This window comes from Clinocottus analis, unplaced genomic scaffold (assembly GCF_023055335.1).
Source record: "Clinocottus analis isolate CAN_PGR_092001 unplaced genomic scaffold, fCliAna1.0.p SCAF_16, whole genome shotgun sequence".
In the NCBI taxonomy this organism is placed as follows: domain Eukaryota; kingdom Metazoa; phylum Chordata; class Actinopteri; order Perciformes; family Cottidae; genus Clinocottus; species Clinocottus analis.
The window spans coordinates 2,030,848-2,050,361 of NW_027175887.1; the positions used below are offsets into that span (position 1 = coordinate 2,030,848).

Here is a 19,514-nt window from a genome sequence, read left to right on the forward strand (position 1 = left end):
AAACAGTGATTTTTAACCCTGACTTCCCTCTAACTTCTTCTTTCTTTGTCCAGCCTCCTCCAGATTTTTAAAACTCTCCTCTCCTCTCCATTGTGTGTGTGTGTGTGTGTGTGTGTGTGTGTGTGTGTGTGTGTGTGTGTGTGTGTGCGTGGGCAATGTGCAGTGCTCGGATGCTGCTCTCTGCCTCCTCCACATATCCAGTGAGTTATGTAAGAAGACTGAAGAGTAGCCCTCATGGTAGTGAGAGCGTATTTATAAGTCGGTCTCTCCCGATAATGCAAGAGCAGCTCACTCAACGCCAACACTTGATGTCAACACGTACATTTCGGAGAGTTCACCTGCACCGGCCTCCTCTTTCTGAGGGTTCTTTTTACACTCAAAATGAGCCCCGTTCTCTTCCTCTCTATCGGTGTTTTTATTGGTGTTGGGCTTTCTCTGGCTTCTGAGATAACATTGTGCACACATGCCACATTATCACGTGATGCAGAAGAAGGGAGACTGCTCAAATGCATGTGCACGTGCGTTGTGGGTAACATCCTCACACCTGAATGAGCTTGATCAATGGCACCTCTTTCTAGAGTGATGCATTTTGGCATCTAATCAATAAGGATTTAGAGTAGTCGTTTGGTGGTGCAGTTAAAGGAAGTAGCAATACGTGAGGCTAACGCTACACATGAAACCTTGTTTATTTGAAAAACGTGAGAGTCCCTTCATTTTAACCAGAGCTGAGGTGGGGATGCTATGCGTGAAGCATCCAGAAATACACACTGCCCTCAAGTGGCCCATCACAAAGCATGCACCTCTACGGAAGGTGAGAAAACAAATCTAGTGGTTGAAATACGCATTCTGTATTGTTACATTTTATTCCAGTAGAGTATCACATCGGCATGACAAGATTGTAGGAATGAAAGGGAAAAGATATAATAAACAATTTGTAGCACAGCACAGCCTACCAATATGTACTTTTTGAAACATCAGAAGGTTGAGTTTATAAACTTCGGAAATTACGTAAACAAACAAACCTCCACGTGACAGTGGATGTTGTTGGTCATTTGGGTTTTAATTTAGTGATTCAACTTCTACAGGGGGGAAATATTCATGAAATAAAAAAGCTACAGCAATAATAATAATATATTTTAAATTAACTGATTGCCTTGGACCTCACTAAAATCTCTTTTAGCAATAATTTATCGCTCTATGTGAAATATACTTTAAAATTACGGGTTTAAAAAGAGCACTTGAATGCGCCTCAAAATCGCCCCTTTTCCATTGTCCTGCCTGTGATTGGCCGGCTTGTAAGTCTGTCAAAAAACGCAAGCAGTCGGACTGAGGGGAACAGGTTGAAAGAAGCAAGAGGTTTGTATATTCAAATACTGTTGGTTGCAGATTGTAACCGGACCCAACACGCAAACTGGTGAGTATTATTGTGCTTCGTTTCATTTAATACTCGTTCTTATATGTCTCCCTCCGCTACACGGACGGACTTGCTCTCTGATGCGTTACAAATCAATGCGCGCATTGAAGAGCTTTGCCACGGGAAGATTATTCCTCGCGAGCTATCGCGTTAGTACTTGTGTGTTACCGTTAGCTCACGTTATCTCACGGCGTTACAAGCCCAACATGACATACTAGCTGGCATTACTTTATTATAAAAACAAACGTTTAGACTTTGTACTTTTCATATAACGGTTCGTTGCAGCAAAAATTGCAAAAGGCGGTTTTAACTTCCTCACACGGTCGTCCTTGAACAGCCCATGGCAACGGTGCGTTCAACGGACACATCCTGGGTTGTCGGGCTAGCTTAGCAACATGAGGAAGCTAACGTCGTGACTGTTGATAGTTGATAGTGAACGATGTCTACGTCCCATTTAACCGCAGAGAGAGACCGTTAAACGTGTGTGTGTGTGTGTGTGTGTGTGTGTGTGTGTGTGTGTGTGTGTGTGTGTCCCATGCCTCCATACACACAAAAAAGCGCAATTCCACGACACATTATTTAATATTCTAAAATGCCCGCCCCTTCCAGTTATTATTATATTCTGGTTGCACGTGGTTGCAGGGCATCTGTTTGCAGCCCTTTTGTTTGCTCTGTTATTTTTTCACTAACCCTCTGAAGTGGATGAACAAACACTCAAACCTTTACCGCCTGCAGTGGCCCGTTCACTGAGCGCTTAAAGCACTCAAAGCTAATAGATAAACAGTCCAAACTAAAACAGCAAGTAAAGCAACACATTAGAGAAGTGTGGTCCCAGACAGGAACGTGTGTGAGCGATGGAAAGTAGAAGTGGATGATGTTGTTGAAAGTGGAAGTTCACAGTTGAAGTAGAGAAACAATCAAGAGTACATTATTATTATTATTATTATTATTTTAAATCTCCAACCGAGCAACCCAGCCCAGTGTTCCCAACTCTCTAGCAGCTTGTGGCAGACTCCGGGGACGCATAGTGAGTGTGTGAGGGCAGGTAGACTGGAAACAGTCAGGTAGGTAGACAGTCAGGTAGGCTGGCAACAGTCAGGTAGGTAGACAGTCAGGTAGGTAGACAGTCAGGTAGACTGGCAACAGTCAGGTAGGTAGGTAGACAGTCAGGTAGGTAGACAGTCTGGCTGACGCTAGGTTGGCCACAGATACCGCATTTAATTAATGTAAAGCCAATTTCAACCAATATAACTAATCTTCTTTAGAGCATTACCAACCAAAGCTTTACCGTTTCCTTCCACTAGTTTCAGTGGACCTATAAAGAATTTTTCTAGCGTCTGTTGTTCTTTTTTTTTTTTTTTAGAGGAAATTGATCAAAACTATTGCAAAATAAAGCATATCTGGTCAGCCATCAGTTCCTCTCTGTGGGACGAAGAAAAGGCACACAATGTATTAGATCAGGGAATCCCGTAACTCAATTTTCTCTTGAATTAACGTAAAGCTTCTTCAAACGTTCTTTGGCTCTATGTCTAATTCACTGTGTGTGTGTGTGGCAAGACAATGCTGTTATTCAGTAAAAATGGAGAATTTGTTGTATACAGGAAGTCACATGAGTCCCATTCTGAGGTACTTGGATTGATCTCTTCTTCCTAAATAACTTGTGCTTGTTTGTAACTCCAACGCAGCCAAGTCATACTATTTATATAACTCCTGTGATATTGTGGTCTGAGGAAACAAAGGTATTCAAGTATTAATTACACTTTTATCTGAAAACACTATCCTTATGGGAAGAAAAAAACAACCTCCTCAGGGACTTACTGAAACAGGTTTCCTGTTCCTCCTCCCACTCGAGCGCTTCGAAAGTTGACACATTGATTAAAAAGTAAATCCCCTCCCATCCCTGCACTGCAGGAAGGGCTCAGCGCAGCGTGGGTGCCCAGGGATCCACTGCCTGAGTGCAGGGAGGGTGGAGGCCAAGACCCCAGAGACATGAACCGCACCAAGGACGGCCTCGTCATCTTCACCGCCAACTCGCACCCCGCCAGCCGCGAGCTGGGCAAGAGGATTGCAGAGTGAGTAAGAGATGCACGGATGACATGTTTAGTCGTAATGTGTTTAGATGTAGTTAGTTTAATATTTCAACAGATATCACTTAGTGTTTTCAGTATATAAAGTACACACACACACACTCGAAGACATTTTAGTTAAAAGAAAAAAAGATGATCAGTGGAGTGTGAAGGAAGATGTTACAGCGTCTCGTCGCTGCAGCTCACATCCAACAAATAATCTGCAGAAAGCGTACACAGACTGCTAGCATCTGTCAGTGTTAGTGTGAGTTCCAGCAGTTTGATTTAATTTAGAAAATGGTTGCTCTGCCGTTAGTGTTGTTGTATTCATTTCGTATTATCAGTAATCTGCTCCCTTTGTTTGGAGCTCGTGGCCAAGTATCACACATTGTCAAGTTTTTTTGTGTGTCTTTTAAAGATGTGTAAAGAAAGTGAAAGCCTAAAAAAATTATAAAATAAGAGTTAAATAACAATTGTAATGCCATAACTAAGTAGCTTAATATTACATACTGCACAGTCCTTCACCTATAACTAAAACATAGTCAATGAAAAACATAAGCAGTTACAGAATAACCTCAGGCTGTTTGATTTGTTCTAAGTGTAGAAAAGACCTCAAGTCTTCAAACGGACACTTGAGCGATAAGTGACCCTGATAGCTTCTGCACATTTGACACCGAGGTGAAATATCGTTTCCACCAAAGAGCCGTGAGACGTTGTCTTCCACCGTCACATAGTGGAGACGACCTGGATGTTGTCAAAATTGTTCCTGCAGCGAAAAGAATAGGAATTAAATGCAAATCCATGGCTGAAGCCTGCAGCCTGCTGAGAAACGACAATCATACTTTCCCGATGAGTTGCAACAGCGTCCGCATTTCATTGTGTTTTGTGTAAACAGAACAATCGTCAAAAGTGCAAAAACGCACTTGGAATACAATCCCGGACTCCAAAAGTGCATGTTTAGAGAACAAACAGAGGAGATTGGGGACAGACACTGAATTCCAGTCTCTCAGTGCGAGAGAGACACGAAATGAAACGCAGCCTGTGAACAACACGTCAGGGTTCATACGCTCATGAAAAACCTGGAAAAGTCATGAACTTAATGAATCTGCTTTTAAAAGAAAGAGGCTCAAAATATAATCAGCATACATACAGGCATCTATATAAATGTTTATTCTTTTAATCAAACTATTCTCTCATTCATTTGAGTCATGTAAGGTTTACTGTATGCTTTGAATCCTCATTGTTAGTTTACATTTTATCACTTGTTCACAGAGATTTCACAAAATGTTTGCTCATAGAAATTTGGTTTGAAGTCATGGAAATCAATTGTTCACAATGTGTATGAACCCTGAATTGTACTTGTAGTGTATTTTCTCTTGTGTAGATAATAATATGCTGCTTTCTCTCAGCATTCCTCCATTCTGAACAAATGTAAACATACAAGCGTCCTCTGACTGTTGACTCTCTCTCAGGCGGTTAGGGGTGGAGCTCGGCAAGGTGCAGGTGTACCAGGAGACTAACAGAGGTAAGGACTGACTTCCTGTGCGTGTGTATACTTATCGATTATTTCATTATGAAGCATTATTAGCTGCGTTTGCGTTTCAAGTTCTGAGAAATGAAGCCGAGGCTGAAGGGCCTTAAACCTGCGTTCTCTCTCCTGGCCACCAGGGTGTGGCTTCTCTGGTTGTATAGAAGTCTTTAAAAAAACAACTCTACTTCTCTCTTGATTTATTTCCTCAGTAAACATTATGAACATGAGTGTATTATATTAATAATAATAATAATAATACATTTAATTTGTATAGCGCTTTAAAAGAAAAGAAAGAAAGATGACAATAGTGAGAAACCAAATAAAGAAACTAGTATTGCAGGGACCTTAACGTCTGATGAGGAGGATCTTGAACTGGATTCTTTGCTGTACGGGGAGCCAGAGGAGGTTTTGGAGGACTGGGGTGACGTGGTCACAGAGCAGACGGGCTGCTGAGTTCTGGACGTTGACGTTTGTTGATTATTTTGGTGGTTGTGTCGTACAGGATGCAGTTGCAGAAGTTTATGTCTCAATCTCTAGTTTCAAGTCTTGTTCAATACAGCATGATGTTCATTAAGCAAATGAAGGTGCATTTTGGAGTCAAATAGACCATAAAGCAAGGTGTGCTTGAGGGCGGGGCTACCTTTTGATGGACAGGTCACTACCAGAACCGTATATGGCGTGTCAACGTCACGCTGCCGCAATTGAAACACGGTCACGTCTGTTCCCTTGTTGCAAAAAACAAAACAAGATGGCGACGGCCCAAATGCAATGAGTGGCGTCACGGCGTACGTCCAGTACTTCTACCCGGTCTCTGTTCACAACCTCTACTTCCTCGTGTGTGTTGCCTTTAGCTACACATAGGGCGATCATGGCTTCTTGCTAATACCACATTTTGTTTTCAGTACAACTTTGAGACAATGTTGGGAAGAAAATCAGCTCGCAGACTCATGAAACGTTATTTTCTATTTATTTTTTGCTTTTGTCTTCCAAGTGTTAATATTTCTGTACATTTGCATAAAGGAAGACCCCGAGCTCAGGCACGTCTAATGTTTTCCCTGAAAAGGAAGGACTTGTTGTGCGTGTTTGTTATGTAAATGGTGTGAGTCTTCCAAAGTCCAATGTTGTATTGCTCATTAATTTTTCATTTTGTGGTTACACTTTTTTTTTTTTTAAATGTCCCTCTGACCTTCTTTTTATTTGGCTGTTGTTTTAATAACACACAGACAAATACTAAATAGCTCTTCCTAAATAAACTATTTGTGAAGTTCTTTCTCCCCACATGGCCCATGTGGTTTGTTTTCAAGTGTTCCTCACAGCTGCTCTCCTGATAATCAGGAACTTTCTCCAAACAGTCGCCACCTGCGCTGCTTTCCATCTGACCCACAAAACACGAGGCGACTCGGTGCTGAGAAATGAGATTGAAGTGTGTGTGTGTGGTAGAATATAAGAGTTAATGAATGTTGTTAATATGTAAATGTTCAGCTTCTTTGCTCCCAAACTTGTGGTGACATTAGCTGTCAGCTTGTTTCCTCTGGCTCTGCATAGGAAGCGTTTTGTTTCCTAATCTCTTTCACATGGGAGGCACATTTTTGGAATGCTGATAGTGTGTGTGTGTGTGTGTGTGTGTGTGTGTGTGTGTGTGTGTGTGTGTGTGTGTGTGTGTGTGTGTGTGTGTGTGTGTGTGTGTGTGTGTGTGTGTGTGTGTGTGTGTGTGTGTGTGTAGGGGGGTTGTGTGAGAGACACAAAGGGTTCAGATAGCCCTCTAATGAAGCTGACAGCCTCTGCGTGCTCCAAAACGAGCCAGGAGCGTGTTTTGTTTCCTCGCCGCTCCTGCAGTTCTCACGCTCCCCCTGTTTCTGTTCCCATAGAAACGCGGGTGCAGGTCCAAGAGTCGGTGCGGGGCAAAGATGTTTTTGTGATCCAGACGGTGTCCAAGTAAGAAAGGACACAAACACACACACGCTTAGCTTGATCACAGTTTGCGTTCCCCGCCTGAAACGTGTCGCCCTGGCCCCGCCCCCTCAGGGACGTGAACACCACCATCATGGAGATGCTGATCCTGGTGTACGCGTGCAGGACGTCCTGCGCCAGGAGCATCACGGGCGTCCTCCCCTACTTCCCCTACAGCAAGCAGTGCAAGATGAGGAAGAGGGGCTCCATCGTCTCCAAGCTCATCGCCTCCATGATGTGTAAAGCTGGTAGGTGGAGAAGGGAGGAAGAGGAGGGGCTTTACCAGCACTAAACACAGGGGGGAGGAGTCAGAAACCTGTAGGACAGCATGTTCACGAGGCTGATGCCGTGCGTCCATATTTGCACGCGTTGTTGTAAAAAGCATCAGCGCCGTCAAACTGACTGCTTTGTGCAGGACTCACCCACCTGATCACCATGGACCTCCATCAGAAGGAGATCCAGGGCTTCTTCAACATTCCAGTGGACAATCTGAGAGCCTCCCCCTTCCTGCTGCAGTACATACAGGAAGAGGTAAACACACACAACACGACTAATGCATATTCAACCGGACCTCAATATTCGTTGCCTCAAAGCCTCAAGTCCTGATGCCGCCTTCACACATGGCGCAAATTATTGGTGCGAGTCGATTACATGCAAAGTCAATGCACACGTGTGATGGGTTCGTAAAGGTTCCCACCGGACGGCGTGAATATCGCGTTTTGAGCGTTTGAGGCAGCAAATCCGCGCAAGTTGGAATTTACCAACTCTGGCAAAAAAAAACCTGAGTTGCGTCAGCGTTGAGAAGCTCCGCCCGTCATCGCCTTCTTCAGCAGACGATCCTCCTCACGACTACACGAGGAGAAAGTGACCCTGAAAGAGAACCCTCCGTCGCGTGCAACCTGACATCAAACATGTTTCTGTCCCTCCAGATCCCCGACTATAGAAATGCTGTCATCGTGGCCAAATCCCCAGCTTCTGCCAAAAGGTACGGTCGGCCTTCAGCTGCTGAGCTGCACCTCCTGCTCTCACATGGGACTAACGCGTTCACACAGCCGCTGAGTTCTGATGCAACCGCTCCCCCAGTGTCTGCAGCGACTGCAACAAAAGTTCATCTTTATCTCCAAGATTTATTTTTTTTGCACTGTTGCCGTGGTTACTGACCCCTCCTCTCTCGTGGCTTCGTCAGGGCTCAGTCGTTTGCCGAGAGGCTGCGGCTCGGCCTCGCGGTGATCCACGGAGAAGCGCAGGACCCCGAGTCGGACCAAGTGGACGGACGACACTCCCCCCCCACCGTGAAGAACATCGGAGCCATTCACCCCAGCATGGAGATCCCACGTACTGCACACACACACACGCACGCACACACACGCACACACACACACACGCACGCTAACAACCACAGACCCTGTAACAGGTTTTAGGTCAACTTCTTTTCTCTTTTTGGCCTCTGCCTCCAGTGCTGATCCCCAAAGAGAAGCCTCCCATCACCGTGGTCGGAGACGTAGGCGGACGCATCGCCATCATAGTGGTGAGGGCTCGCGGGGCTTTTTGTTTTGGCGTGTGTTTGGATACAAGGAGGGAGCCGCAATGAACTGTGGGAAATAAAAGAGAGGCGGTGGATGCAGGAGAGACGCGTGTGTGCGTGTGCGAGTGCGTGAGTGTGTGCGTGAGTGAAGGTGCAGCACTGAATTCAAAACATCTGCGCCGCCCCCCGGTGGCCGGCTGTTTAGTTTTAGGAAGCGCTTGATTTAATATGCAGCAGAGTATTTTTTTCTTTTTAAACGTCAATATTATTCTTGTTCATTTAATTGTGGGAAGCTCAAATCACGATGCTATTAGTTGTCTGATTTGTTTTAATTAAATTTGAATAGTCTGTGGATGTTTTATAAAGAACACAAGTTAATTCTTTTGCGCGCCGCAGAATTGATTTGCTTGTTTGAGACGGGCCCGTTTGTCCCTCAGGATGACATCATCGACGACGTGGACAGTTTCGTAGCGGCAGCGGAGACGCTGAAGGAACGAGGCGCCTACAAGATCTACGTCATGGCAACGCACGGCATCCTCTCCCTGGACGCCCCGAGGTTCATAGAGGAGTCGGCCATCGACGAGGTCATACTCTACTTACTCGCACTTGCACAACCCCCCCCCCCCACCTTCACATCCATCTCCTCATCTTCCTCGTCTTCCTCCAGGTGGTGGTGACCAACACGATTCCCCACGAGCTCCAGAAGCTCAAGTGTCCAAAGATCAAAACCGTCGACATCAGCATGATCCTGTCGGAGGCCATCCGCCGCATCCACAACGGAGAGTCCATGTCCTACCTGTTCCGCAACATCGGGATGGACGACTGAACCACCGGCCACACACACACACGCACACGCACACACGCACACGCACACACATCGTCAGGTCTCTTCAGAAACATAGAGGTGAATGTCAAACACTGAAGTTCTTACACACATTGAACTGATATCATGTGCTGCTTGTATCATAATCAAAGCAAACTCCTTTTTCTTTGAGGGCAGCTCACAGGGGTAGTTTGAGTTTTGTAGTTTAGTTTTTTAAAGCGAGGTTGTACGAGGTACTTCTACATCGTCAGTGTGTCGCCTCCTGTACATGTCGTACATGTCCTGTACAAACAGACAAGAGGAGAAAAGCCTCATCGCCGCTGTGAGCCGAGGCGGCAGCAACACACCGAAAACCCTGTAGATCAGTTTAAATGTACGCTGTGTTTAGAATACATCCAGCGCTTTAGCTTCCCGCCAGACAGACAAGCACCTCATACAACCCCAGTGCAAGAAATATCAGAACACACACACACACACACACACACACACACGCTGATCTGTGCCCTTGACTGTCTCTCGCTCTCTTTAAACGGCACACAAACCTCAGTTTTGTTAAACTCATCTCGTCTCCATTTTGTTTCCTATTTCTCCTTAGAAATGAATGTTATTCTAAGAACCACACACACACACACACACACACACACACACACACACACACACACACACACACTTGTACTAACGGCATCAGAAAGAGTGCCAGTGCCTTCTCCAGGACAACGCGCAGGCCTTCACTGCTGACGCCCACTCTGCTCTCTGAGATCATGAATACAGCCCCCCCCCCCTGTACTGAATCCAGGGATGTGCAGGTTTCCAGCTTATTACCTTAGAGCAGAGCATCACAGTGCATGTTTAACCTCCTTTGTGTATTTCTGTGGCGTCCCGATGTTGCCATAGCGCTGAGATGCTGGTGTCAAATGTAATCATTGCTAAAGCTAAACTGGAAATACGTCTCGGTCAACAAAAACAAAATGTTTACGAACCGCCCGAGTAACATTGCGTGCCATCATGTCAATGCCGGCTCATGTTTGCCACGACGGAGCGCTCGCTGTGCTGTTCACACTCCGGTTAGAAGTGGAAGGTCGTGCTTCATCATTATGAGTCCGAACACACACCTGCAGTCAAAGCTGGACTAGTAAATCAAAACCTTTTTCTTTTTTTTTTCCTTTCTGACGAGCAACACTTGACTGAAGCGGGTCTTTGTCACTTTAACAGATGTGTTCCAAAAAAAAAAAAAGTTTTGTATTTATTTTCAGCACTTCTTATGAATAAATATGACCAATGAAATGAGGGGCTGGTTTCATGACTCGGGCGTGTGCGTTCTGCTGATGCAGGCTCTTGTTTTAGCAGGACGTCCTCGTGATAGCAAAACAAAGCTGAAGCTGGGGTTAGTTTTAAAGGGTCAATGCCAAATTACACGTCAATAAAAATACATATTAGCATATCAAATAACTATTTAACAACAGTTGTCAGCAGTTGAGTGAAGTTCTCTAAGATTAAAATAGCTGATCAAGACCCAAAGAGGTCAGATTAACCAATATTTTTGCACAAAAAAACTAATTAGAGACAATTCTTCATTTGTGATGTGTGTATACATTACCCATAAAACATTGCACAACTTCATATTTGTTTTTAAACTATTTTAAATCCATTTTTAATTAGTTAAATCTAATAGATATGATAAATTACGAATGGAATGAAATGTTTTTACTGGTATTTACTTTAAAGGTAGTGTGTAACTTTTTTTTTGCACTCACCACCGACTGGATATACTCTAAAAATTAAGAGAAATATTTAAAAAGAAATACAACACATTCAATAAATATGAATGAAGCATTAAAAAAACTAAAAACTCTGTAAGTCAGAAGCTACGGTGGCCTTCAGGGGACATCAAACAAGTGAAAGGCCCTCTGGAGCCAGTGTTTTGTCCGTTCTGGGCTTCTGTAGAAACATGCAGACTGTGAAGAGGACCCGCCCCCTCCAGACATGAAGGACCAAGGAAAAGACCACACGTGATACCACACTAATGAAAACTGAGTTATGAATATTAATATGATCCACTTCTGCCATTACATCCCTCTGAATCCTACGTACTGGCCCTTTACGTACATTTAGACGCTGCTCTGTCTACTTTTACTTCAGCAGGATCTGGAATGCAGTACTTCACTTGTAATGGAGTACTTTCACATGAAAGTATAAAGGAAGAAGTATTCAGATCCTCTACGTCAGTAAGTTGAAATACATCGTTAGAAAATACTGCATTTCTTCTAAAAGTCCTGAAATGACACTTCAGTAATAGTATTGGGAAAACGTACATAAAGATTGAGATATAAAAGTACTCAATATGCAGAACAGCTCCTTGGAAAGTGCTTTATTGATACAATGTTCTCTTTTTTTCACTTGTAGTGTTTTATTGTAGTTAGAGCTGAAGTTAAGCCTCTAACTGCTACTGGGTAGATTAGTAGGTGGTAAAAGTACTGGATCATATCATAAAAGCATATCAGCTGGTAACAATACATGTACAATAATTGTAAAAAAAAAGAAGATATAGTGGAGTGAACGTTTAAGATACTGGATCACACTCAAGTACAGTATGTCAACACTTTACTTACGTAGTACTTGGTCACATACCACTGCTGGTTAGAACCACCCTCCTCTCTCAACATCAGGACAGTAAAGGTAGATATACACTCTCTTTCTCTCTCACACGCACACACACACACACACACACACACACAGCTGCTGAATCAAAGCCACCACTCGTTGTTCAACATATCTCATTTATTTATTAATGCTGACAGACACGGTATTGTTTCGGACACACATGGCGGCATGGACTACAGAACAGATGGGAGTCTGTCGTCAGACCCGAGACGCACCCCAGAGGTCGAGTCCCGCCACCCTGACGTGCCGCCGGTGCGTTGGGGAAGCCAAGAGGTCGGGGGTGCTGGAGTGCAACGGAACAAAAGCGGATGGAAAAGTCACGCAAAACTATTTGGAAAAAACTGCCTGCAGTGCTTTTGTTTAGCATTTTGAAACCTCCCCTCTCCCAGTTTCTGAATCCATCAGGTCGGCACGAGCCGCCGCCGCCGCCGGCAGGTGAAGCGTTTGAAGGTCGCCGACGGCCACGGGGGCGTCACGTGCCAGCTGTCGAGGTTCAAAACTTCCAAGTGCGAGAAAGTGTGACGGTCCGTTTGAGACTGAGGTCTGACGAGCGTCGAGCTTTGGTGGCGGCTGTGCGTGCGCTCGCCGCTCTCAACTAATTATCCTTCACCCTTAAGCAAGGCACTAAACCCTCTCACCTCCGTGCAGGGCCGCTCGGAGGCCACCGGTAGGGATGGGACGGGGGAGACGTTAGGCAGTGGAGAGAAAGAACGTGGGGGGAAAGGCGTCCATTTAAATGCTGTGGTGCTACAATCTGTCTGTCCAACATGGCGGCACGCCGTCTTCACTGTGCTCACCGGCAAACGCCCTTCAAACACTTTCTTTTTGTTGTTGTAGGGTTTTCTTTAAACGCGGGCATGAGTGATGGGCGATGACAGTCGGCTACAGCTAGCTAGCGCACGCCAGAAGGCTTCGTGAAGGCGAAAAAGCAGCTAATGAGAACGAGTCGCGGCAAGGCGAGGTGACGCGGAGGTGACCGGACTACGTGATGAAACAGCAACCGCACAGCTCGCATTTGGTCGGACGTTGGAGATGAGACTGTCATAAAAAATACTTCAGAAGTGAAAAAGACCCAAAGTGAGTTGCTTATGGCTGATTTTGATTCCTCTAAAAAAAGAAAATGCTCTCGAAGGCCCTTCGCTCCTGTCTACAATGTAGATATACTGCACGTGTCGGACTAATACTTCACACGATGACATCATCCTTTGTACTGCTCGCTTCTCTTTGTCCAACTCAAACATACTTCTATCATGATATTAGTATCATTCCAACAGTTGTGGGTTTTTATGAGTCCAGGTCCAAAAACCAGGAAATGAGTCAGCGTTTTTGCACTTCCTGGTTCCCTTGTCTCAAAGTCAATTTTTTTTTTTTTGTGTTAAATAGCGTAAAATACGTCAGCAAATCAGCCTGTTGCTGACTTGCTTTCACATGTTAAAGTTTGTGGATGCTAGCAAACGGCTAAACGAGCCGCGTCGTTAGCTAACGTAGTTTGGCGTTAGCTTCTTAATTGCAATCACGCCTCAAAAAAAGAGGACGATCTTGCTGAACAAACTGTGCAAGATCATAAACACGTTTTCTGCAATATGGAAAATCTACTGACAGATTTTTGGCGGGAACCAGCGCGGCGCTAACTTCCTGGATCATCCCGTCAGGACTCACAACACAGCTTTACAAACAGGAAAAGGGACCTTTTGGTTTCCCGTGTTCCTGTTGGCGACAAGCGATTCCCCAACAGTTCATGAGCGGAGCGCGACACGAGCTCATTGGCTCCCACGAGTCACGGAAAATCTAACACTGATTATTTCCTGGAGGTCAGAGGTGAAGGTCGGGAGCTGGTACAGTAAACAGGGACCGGCAGTCGGTCAGCAAAAAACAAAGTTGTGAGAGCAAACACCTCATTTCAAAAGGCGCGTCTGTACAACCGCTAACAATTTGTATGCTTGGAAGTGCAACATTAGATTTGATTTCCTCCTGACGAACACAAAAAAACTTTCACAAATGTTTGGTGGGATTATTTGTGAACGCTTTTTTTTTTTTTTTTCCTCCTGTGTGTTTTTTTTTCAGGATGACAAACAAACAGAATATTTCTTTGAATATTACGTAACATCAGCAAGACTACAGAGTCTACAGCGCGCTAGCGGCTCTATGGAGGCGGCGCTGTGAGGCTCAACGTGCCAACATGCTCACAGTGACGACGTCAGCATGCCGATGGTCAGCAGGTGGAGCGCTTAGCTCGGTGTCAGCATGCTAACGGCTCGCTAACCAGATATAACGTCGATGGGAACGTCTGACCCAAAGCACTCGACAAGTGTAGAGTTTGACCAGAAGGTGGTGCCAGAAGAGCACGATTCAGCCCAACTCTCCCTGGAAAGCATGAAGGGAAAAGAGTTGGGTTTGAATCGCCCAATGCAACGGACATCAGGATTGGGTGTTTGAAATCAATGGGAGCTTGCCAGCAAGCTGTATCATCTGGATGAAGACGTGCACAAACTCAGAATAACCGCCGTGGCGAACGAGCGGCACAACGCCGTCCGCTCAAAACACCGTCTCACCTTTTGCCTTCCACATGCAAATATGAGCCTCGTACTGGGAATAGCAAAGAAAATGTCATCACCAACTACTGGATAGTATTCAAATTAGAAGAGTTAAATACATGATTATATTGGAGAAACAGAGACCGTATGGACACACGTCTTCATTTGCTATTTCCACAGAAAAACTAAGACAAATTACATACATTTTGTGAGCCGAAGAAAATCAAATTGTTTGACAAGCGACACCGTCTGTGTGTGTCTCCGACTTTTAGCAACTCGCTCAATTTTAAAAAGAAGACAAAATCAATGAAACCATTTGTACGCAGCTGTGCCAGAACCTCCAGAGGTCCTTGGGATCCTGGAAAGACTGATCTGACCTTTAACGACCGCGGCAACACTTTATGGATATAGGTTGATAACACTGGCCCCGTGAGCGTCTCCTGTTGGCACGCAGCAGGAGTGCAGTGTGTTCACATGCACGCAGCCTTCTGAAACACTTTGAACATCTGGTTTAGCAAACATTTCATAGAGGCAACACCGCCGCCACCACGCCCAGATCACCAGAAAGGGCCGAATATCAATAAAAATAGAATTGGCGACGACTCAGGAGGCTCCATTAGCGGATGTGAAGAGTTACAGGAGTCAAACCATCAGAACGGCCGAGCTGCTCACGCAGGTAACTCACAGTTACAGCCGGACTGATACCACATTTAATATTCATGGATTCATAAGCAGCTGAGGGATCATTGTGACGTGCTGAATTCATGTTGAAGTCTAAAAACCACTGAATGTGTCGCACTAAAATATGACATCACAATACAAAACCATCCGCCTGACCTGCATCAAACATTCGACTAAAACAATCTTCTTGTTGGAAATAAAGTTAGTGGTAGAACGGGTGGAGCCTGAAGGAGTCCATCACACCTCTGTTTCTGTTCTTTTGGAAATAATCCCACCAATAATCCCACCACTTGAGGAGAATTAAGACCCCAAAGAATCAGACGGACGGATTTCTAATTTAAACAAACAATGCTATAAATTCAGTAGTCTTTAAATTCAAAACTCAGTCATCAATTTCTTTTTTTTAACATTGAGTTATTACGGCCTGTCTCTGCTCAGAGGAGCCGGTTCAGAAATACCCAAAAGATGTTTGCGGTCATTTGGGAAGAGTTACTGATGAATAGTTTGTCATGAAGCTCAAACTATTCATGATGCTGACACATTGTGAACAGATGATCATATTTCACCTCTAATATCTCAGACGTGCCGCGTCGCTCAGAAAGGTTGGGCTCTGGCTCCGCCCACTGGCGTTAACCTCGACTAAACGGCGTGTTTGCCGAGCGGCGTCGCCTCCGGGGAAACGTTTGATCCCGTCGCTCAAATCTGAATCTTCAGTTTCTGTTGACTGTCCTCATAACAGCGATATATATATATATATTCAAAAAAGCAAAGATGGCGTCCATGACGGATGAAAACACAGAAGGTTGGTGTGCATGTAAACCCACAGGTGCTGCAGTGAGCTCCACCCGCAGCTCCAGAAGCACAGGCTCCTCCCCTCACACCCTGTTTGCCACGTCGATAGAAAAGAGATGAAGTTGGGAAACCGTTTCCTGGTCTCGGGCTCACCTCGCAGCCTGAAGCCTTTTAAAACACTTTTAAATATCGAGTAGAATATGTACAAACGCTTTGCAGTCCGGACCTGAAGAGCACGCCGCCGCCCGATTCCTCCCACCGCGGGCAGCGCTAGAAAAGAGAAGGCCGGGGCGGGCGGCTTTCGGCCCTATTCAGAAATATGTCGGCCATCTTCTTTTGTAGTTTTTATTACTTAACTATCAGCAGGTGGTGGCTGTTTCCTTCCAGAGTTGCTGCTGCCGCTGCTGCTGCGTCACTACCGAGGCTCCGCTGCACAGTTTTGTCTTTTTCAAACGCGGTGGCCATTTCTTCCGCATCGGTTGTTGTTTTTTCGATCGATGCCAAGAACACACAACTCCTCCTCCTCCTCCTCCTCCTCCTCCTCGAGAGAGAGAATCCAGTCCGGTTGCCCCTCCCCCGAAAATACATTGGAAAAAGCAACGGTTTGGGCGACCGCCTCGGCCCGTTCTCGTTCTGTCAGCCTGTAAAAGCACTTTGTGACGAGCCTGTTCAGTGAAAGCGCTTCCAGTCATGTGATAGGAGTCCGGGGGGAGGTGCTGTTGTTTGAGGAGCGGAACCGTCCGCGGCGTGGAGCGCGGCGTTGCTGGATGTGGTGGTTTCCGCGTTGATTGCTGAGCCGGGTTGCCGGGAAGACACACAAGGAGGATTCTGGGTATCGCAGTGAAGGGAGAAGGGGGGGTTGGGAGGGGGATCGGCAGACGTCGGATGAGAGGTTGCTTCTTCCTCTCCTCCTCCTCCTCCTCCTCCTCTCTTTTACAATCGTCATCCCTTTTAGTAGCCCCGCCCCCTCCGCTGCCTGTCCGTGCAGCAAATGGTTGATTGGAATAAAATGACAGCCCGGGTCAGAATGAAGGCAGAGCTCCTCCCCTTCCGGTCGCAGACAGGAAGTCGGGCGCAGCAGCGGTCTAGGAGGGGTTGGGGGTCTTCAGGGCGTCCACTTTGGTCTCCAAGTCGTCAATCTGTGAAAAAACACAACATGGAGGAGGACAAGGCTCCTGTCAGACTGAGAGGATGATGATGATGATGCTTCTTCTTCTTTTATTACTATTGAAGCAGCGAGCGAGTGCTCATGTCAGCTTAAAATAAAAGCCGTGAAACTGCAGCGCGACCCAAGAGGAGCTCGGTGACCGTTTGAACTCACCGTCTCCTGCAAGTTGTCCGCCTCCTCTTTGTGTGTTGCCTCGCTCTCTTCTTGTGCCTGACGCTGAGCCGTCTCCTTCTTCAGGTACTCGATCTCTCTGCAACACACACACACACACACACGCACACACACACACACACACACACACACACGCAGGAGCTCGTATAAGCTTTGTGTTCTTTACTCCGTCTCTCTGAAACCTCGACTGCATCTCTGCTTCCTTACTTCTGCTGGAACTCTTTAATCAGCCTCTTGGCTTTGCTGTACTTCCTCTCCAGGGTTTGGTACTGACCCTGTGTTTCCTTCAGGTGTTCGTCCACCGCCTGAGGACACACACACACACACACACACACACACACACACACACACATACTGTCAGCAAATACATTGGAATAAAAAAGGTTTTGGGGAAATTAGACCACATGAGTCATGTGAGCTGGTAAACCTTGTGCATCCCGTTAAAAACATTCAATAAAAGGTTCCCCTGGTGGAGGACAACACATGCATGAAATTGAATAGTATTATTATTCTCCACTCCCACTGAATTAAATATTGTAACCAACCTCAGCCCTGATCACGAATACCAAATATTAGTTTCATAAATTCTGTTCCCGCATTATTTTCTGTATAAATTCTCTCAATGCGTGTCATTCTGGGATATCTCAATGAGAAGCAGCAACATAATGTTGATGCTTTACATGCAGCGCACGAGGGAAGTAGCACGCGTACGTCTCGCGAGGCGAACAGGAGAGAAACAGTGAACGGTCTCATTCAGACGGCGTGTTGGAGACTGAAGGTGATGTAATCGCCACGGCGATCAAACGCTGTAGTTTCATGAGCTCCAACGCGGACATTTCTGTCCTCGAGGGACTGAACGTCACTCTTTTGCCAACACAGTTTATTCTAGTCTTATCACAGGAGCTGAGGTGGAACTTCCAAAGTTAGAAAACAAACAAAAAATAAAAATAACGAAATCAGAAAAATCCAGGCCACACGCATCAAAACAGGCAAAGCAATTGAAAAGCGAATGCCTGATGGTTTCCTTCCTCTTCTCGTGTCCGTTCTCTCTTGAATTACCTTACACAGCGACTGCGCCTCCATCCAGTAGCCCTCCAGCTTCTCCATCCTCTCTTTGCTGTCCCGGATGTTTTGCTCCAACTGAGCACGCTCCATCCGCCAACGCAACTTATCCTGCTCCGCATGGGCCAGCTGGAGGTAAAGGGGGTGGGAATGTGTGGAGGAAGAGGAGGAGGAGGAGGAGGAGGAAGAAAGAGGAGGTGCGTGGGAAGCAGAGCCAGTGTTAAGTCAGCTTGCTGCTGGAGTCCTGGGCTCCATGTGCTGCATGCTGCACTGTGTGTGCATCCTGCTCACTGAGAAGAGGAAGAACATTCTCACCTTCCTCTTCAGCAGCTGGATCTCCGCCTGAGTGACTGCGTGTTTGATCTGGAGCTGCAGGCGGAGGATGGAAACAAACACGAAAGGCGTGATCACTTTGCAGAGCAGAAACACGACGAGTGTGAAATGAAATAAATCACTTCGGCGTCCAAACGATCCAAACTCGGCCGCACCTCCTTGAACTTGTGGGCGAGCTTCTCGGGGTCCAGCTCCACGGGCGACAGCGTGTCCTGGTTCTCGGCCAGGTCGAAAACCTCGATGGAGTTGGGGAACACGGGGCTCATCTCCTCCTCCTCGTCCGTCGCGTATTCGCCCGTCTGCAGGAAAAAGAGACGGGGGGAAGCTGAAAGGGAGAGCGCTGCGTTGGCCGACGCGCTCACTTGTTTCGTTTTGTTGCCGAGAGCTGGACGAGGAGATCGATACCACTGGGCCTATGTGAAGCTAACGCTACCAGCTAGTTAGCTTAGCTTTAAAGGTAAACGGCAAGTTGTGGTTTCAATAAGTTGTGCTTATTGAGCTTCAGAGGTGCTGGTGGGCACATTTAGTTCCCTTTCAAAAGAGCTAGGCTAGCAGTTCCTTTGTGTTTCCAGTCTTTTAAAGCTAAGCTAAGCTAACTGAGAACGTACTGTACAGACACGAGGAAGCAAACAAGCGTGACTAAATGTTACCTGCGGATAACCAGACGGGGGTTTGCTCCCCAGAAGTTGCTTTTGTCATGTGATTTGTTTGAGTATGTGTCATAAAAGTCTCTTTAAAGAACAAATCGAGTGAGAGAGAAAGCGCTGCTCGCAAATGGCTTCGGCTAAAAGGTTTCGCAGCCT

At 46.0% G+C, this 19,514-nt stretch overlaps 2 protein-coding genes across 4 annotated transcripts in view; one reads left to right on the top strand and one right to left on the bottom strand.

Annotated features, from left to right (window-relative positions):
• The first annotated feature begins 1,280 nt into the window (after nucleotides 1–1,280).
• On the top strand, nucleotides 1,281–10,593 carry prpsap2 (phosphoribosyl pyrophosphate synthetase-associated protein 2). Of its 3 annotated transcripts, none has more exons than XM_068579463.1 (11): nucleotides 1,281–1,414; nucleotides 3,326–3,486; nucleotides 4,953–5,005; nucleotides 6,880–6,946; nucleotides 7,037–7,209; nucleotides 7,377–7,492; nucleotides 7,891–7,946; nucleotides 8,148–8,296; nucleotides 8,419–8,489; nucleotides 8,924–9,070; nucleotides 9,154–10,593. In XM_068579463.1, exons 2-11 carry the CDS (start codon nucleotides 3,404–3,406, stop codon nucleotides 9,310–9,312), a joined length of 1,074 nt encoding a protein of 357 aa, XP_068435564.1. In that variant the 5' UTR covers nucleotides 1,281–1,414; nucleotides 3,326–3,403; the 3' UTR covers nucleotides 9,313–10,593. The 3 variants fall into 3 exon arrangements, with proteins under 3 accessions (XP_068435564.1, XP_068435566.1, XP_068435565.1); XM_068579465.1 differs by having other exon boundaries at nucleotides 1,293–1,356; XM_068579464.1 differs by lacking the exon at nucleotides 1,281–1,414 and adding an exon at nucleotides 1,435–2,513 and having other exon boundaries at nucleotides 2,569–3,486.
• A 1,098-nt stretch (nucleotides 10,594–11,691) lies between these two features.
• LOC137787171 (neurabin-2-like) overlaps nucleotides 11,692–19,514 on the bottom strand; it is a 26,816-nt gene continuing 18,993 nt past the window's right edge. Inside the window, exons 10-15 of the mRNA XM_068579462.1 lie at nucleotides 18,867–19,010; nucleotides 18,694–18,747; nucleotides 18,376–18,507; nucleotides 17,524–17,621; nucleotides 17,299–17,395; nucleotides 11,692–17,116 (exon numbers count right to left, since the gene is read on the bottom strand). Coding sequence (XP_068435563.1) covers nucleotides 17,063–17,116; nucleotides 17,299–17,395; nucleotides 17,524–17,621; nucleotides 18,376–18,507; nucleotides 18,694–18,747; nucleotides 18,867–19,010 — 579 coding nt within the window. The 3' untranslated portion in view covers nucleotides 11,692–17,062. The remainder of the gene's footprint in view (nucleotides 17,117–17,298; nucleotides 17,396–17,523; nucleotides 17,622–18,375; nucleotides 18,508–18,693; nucleotides 18,748–18,866; nucleotides 19,011–19,514) is intronic.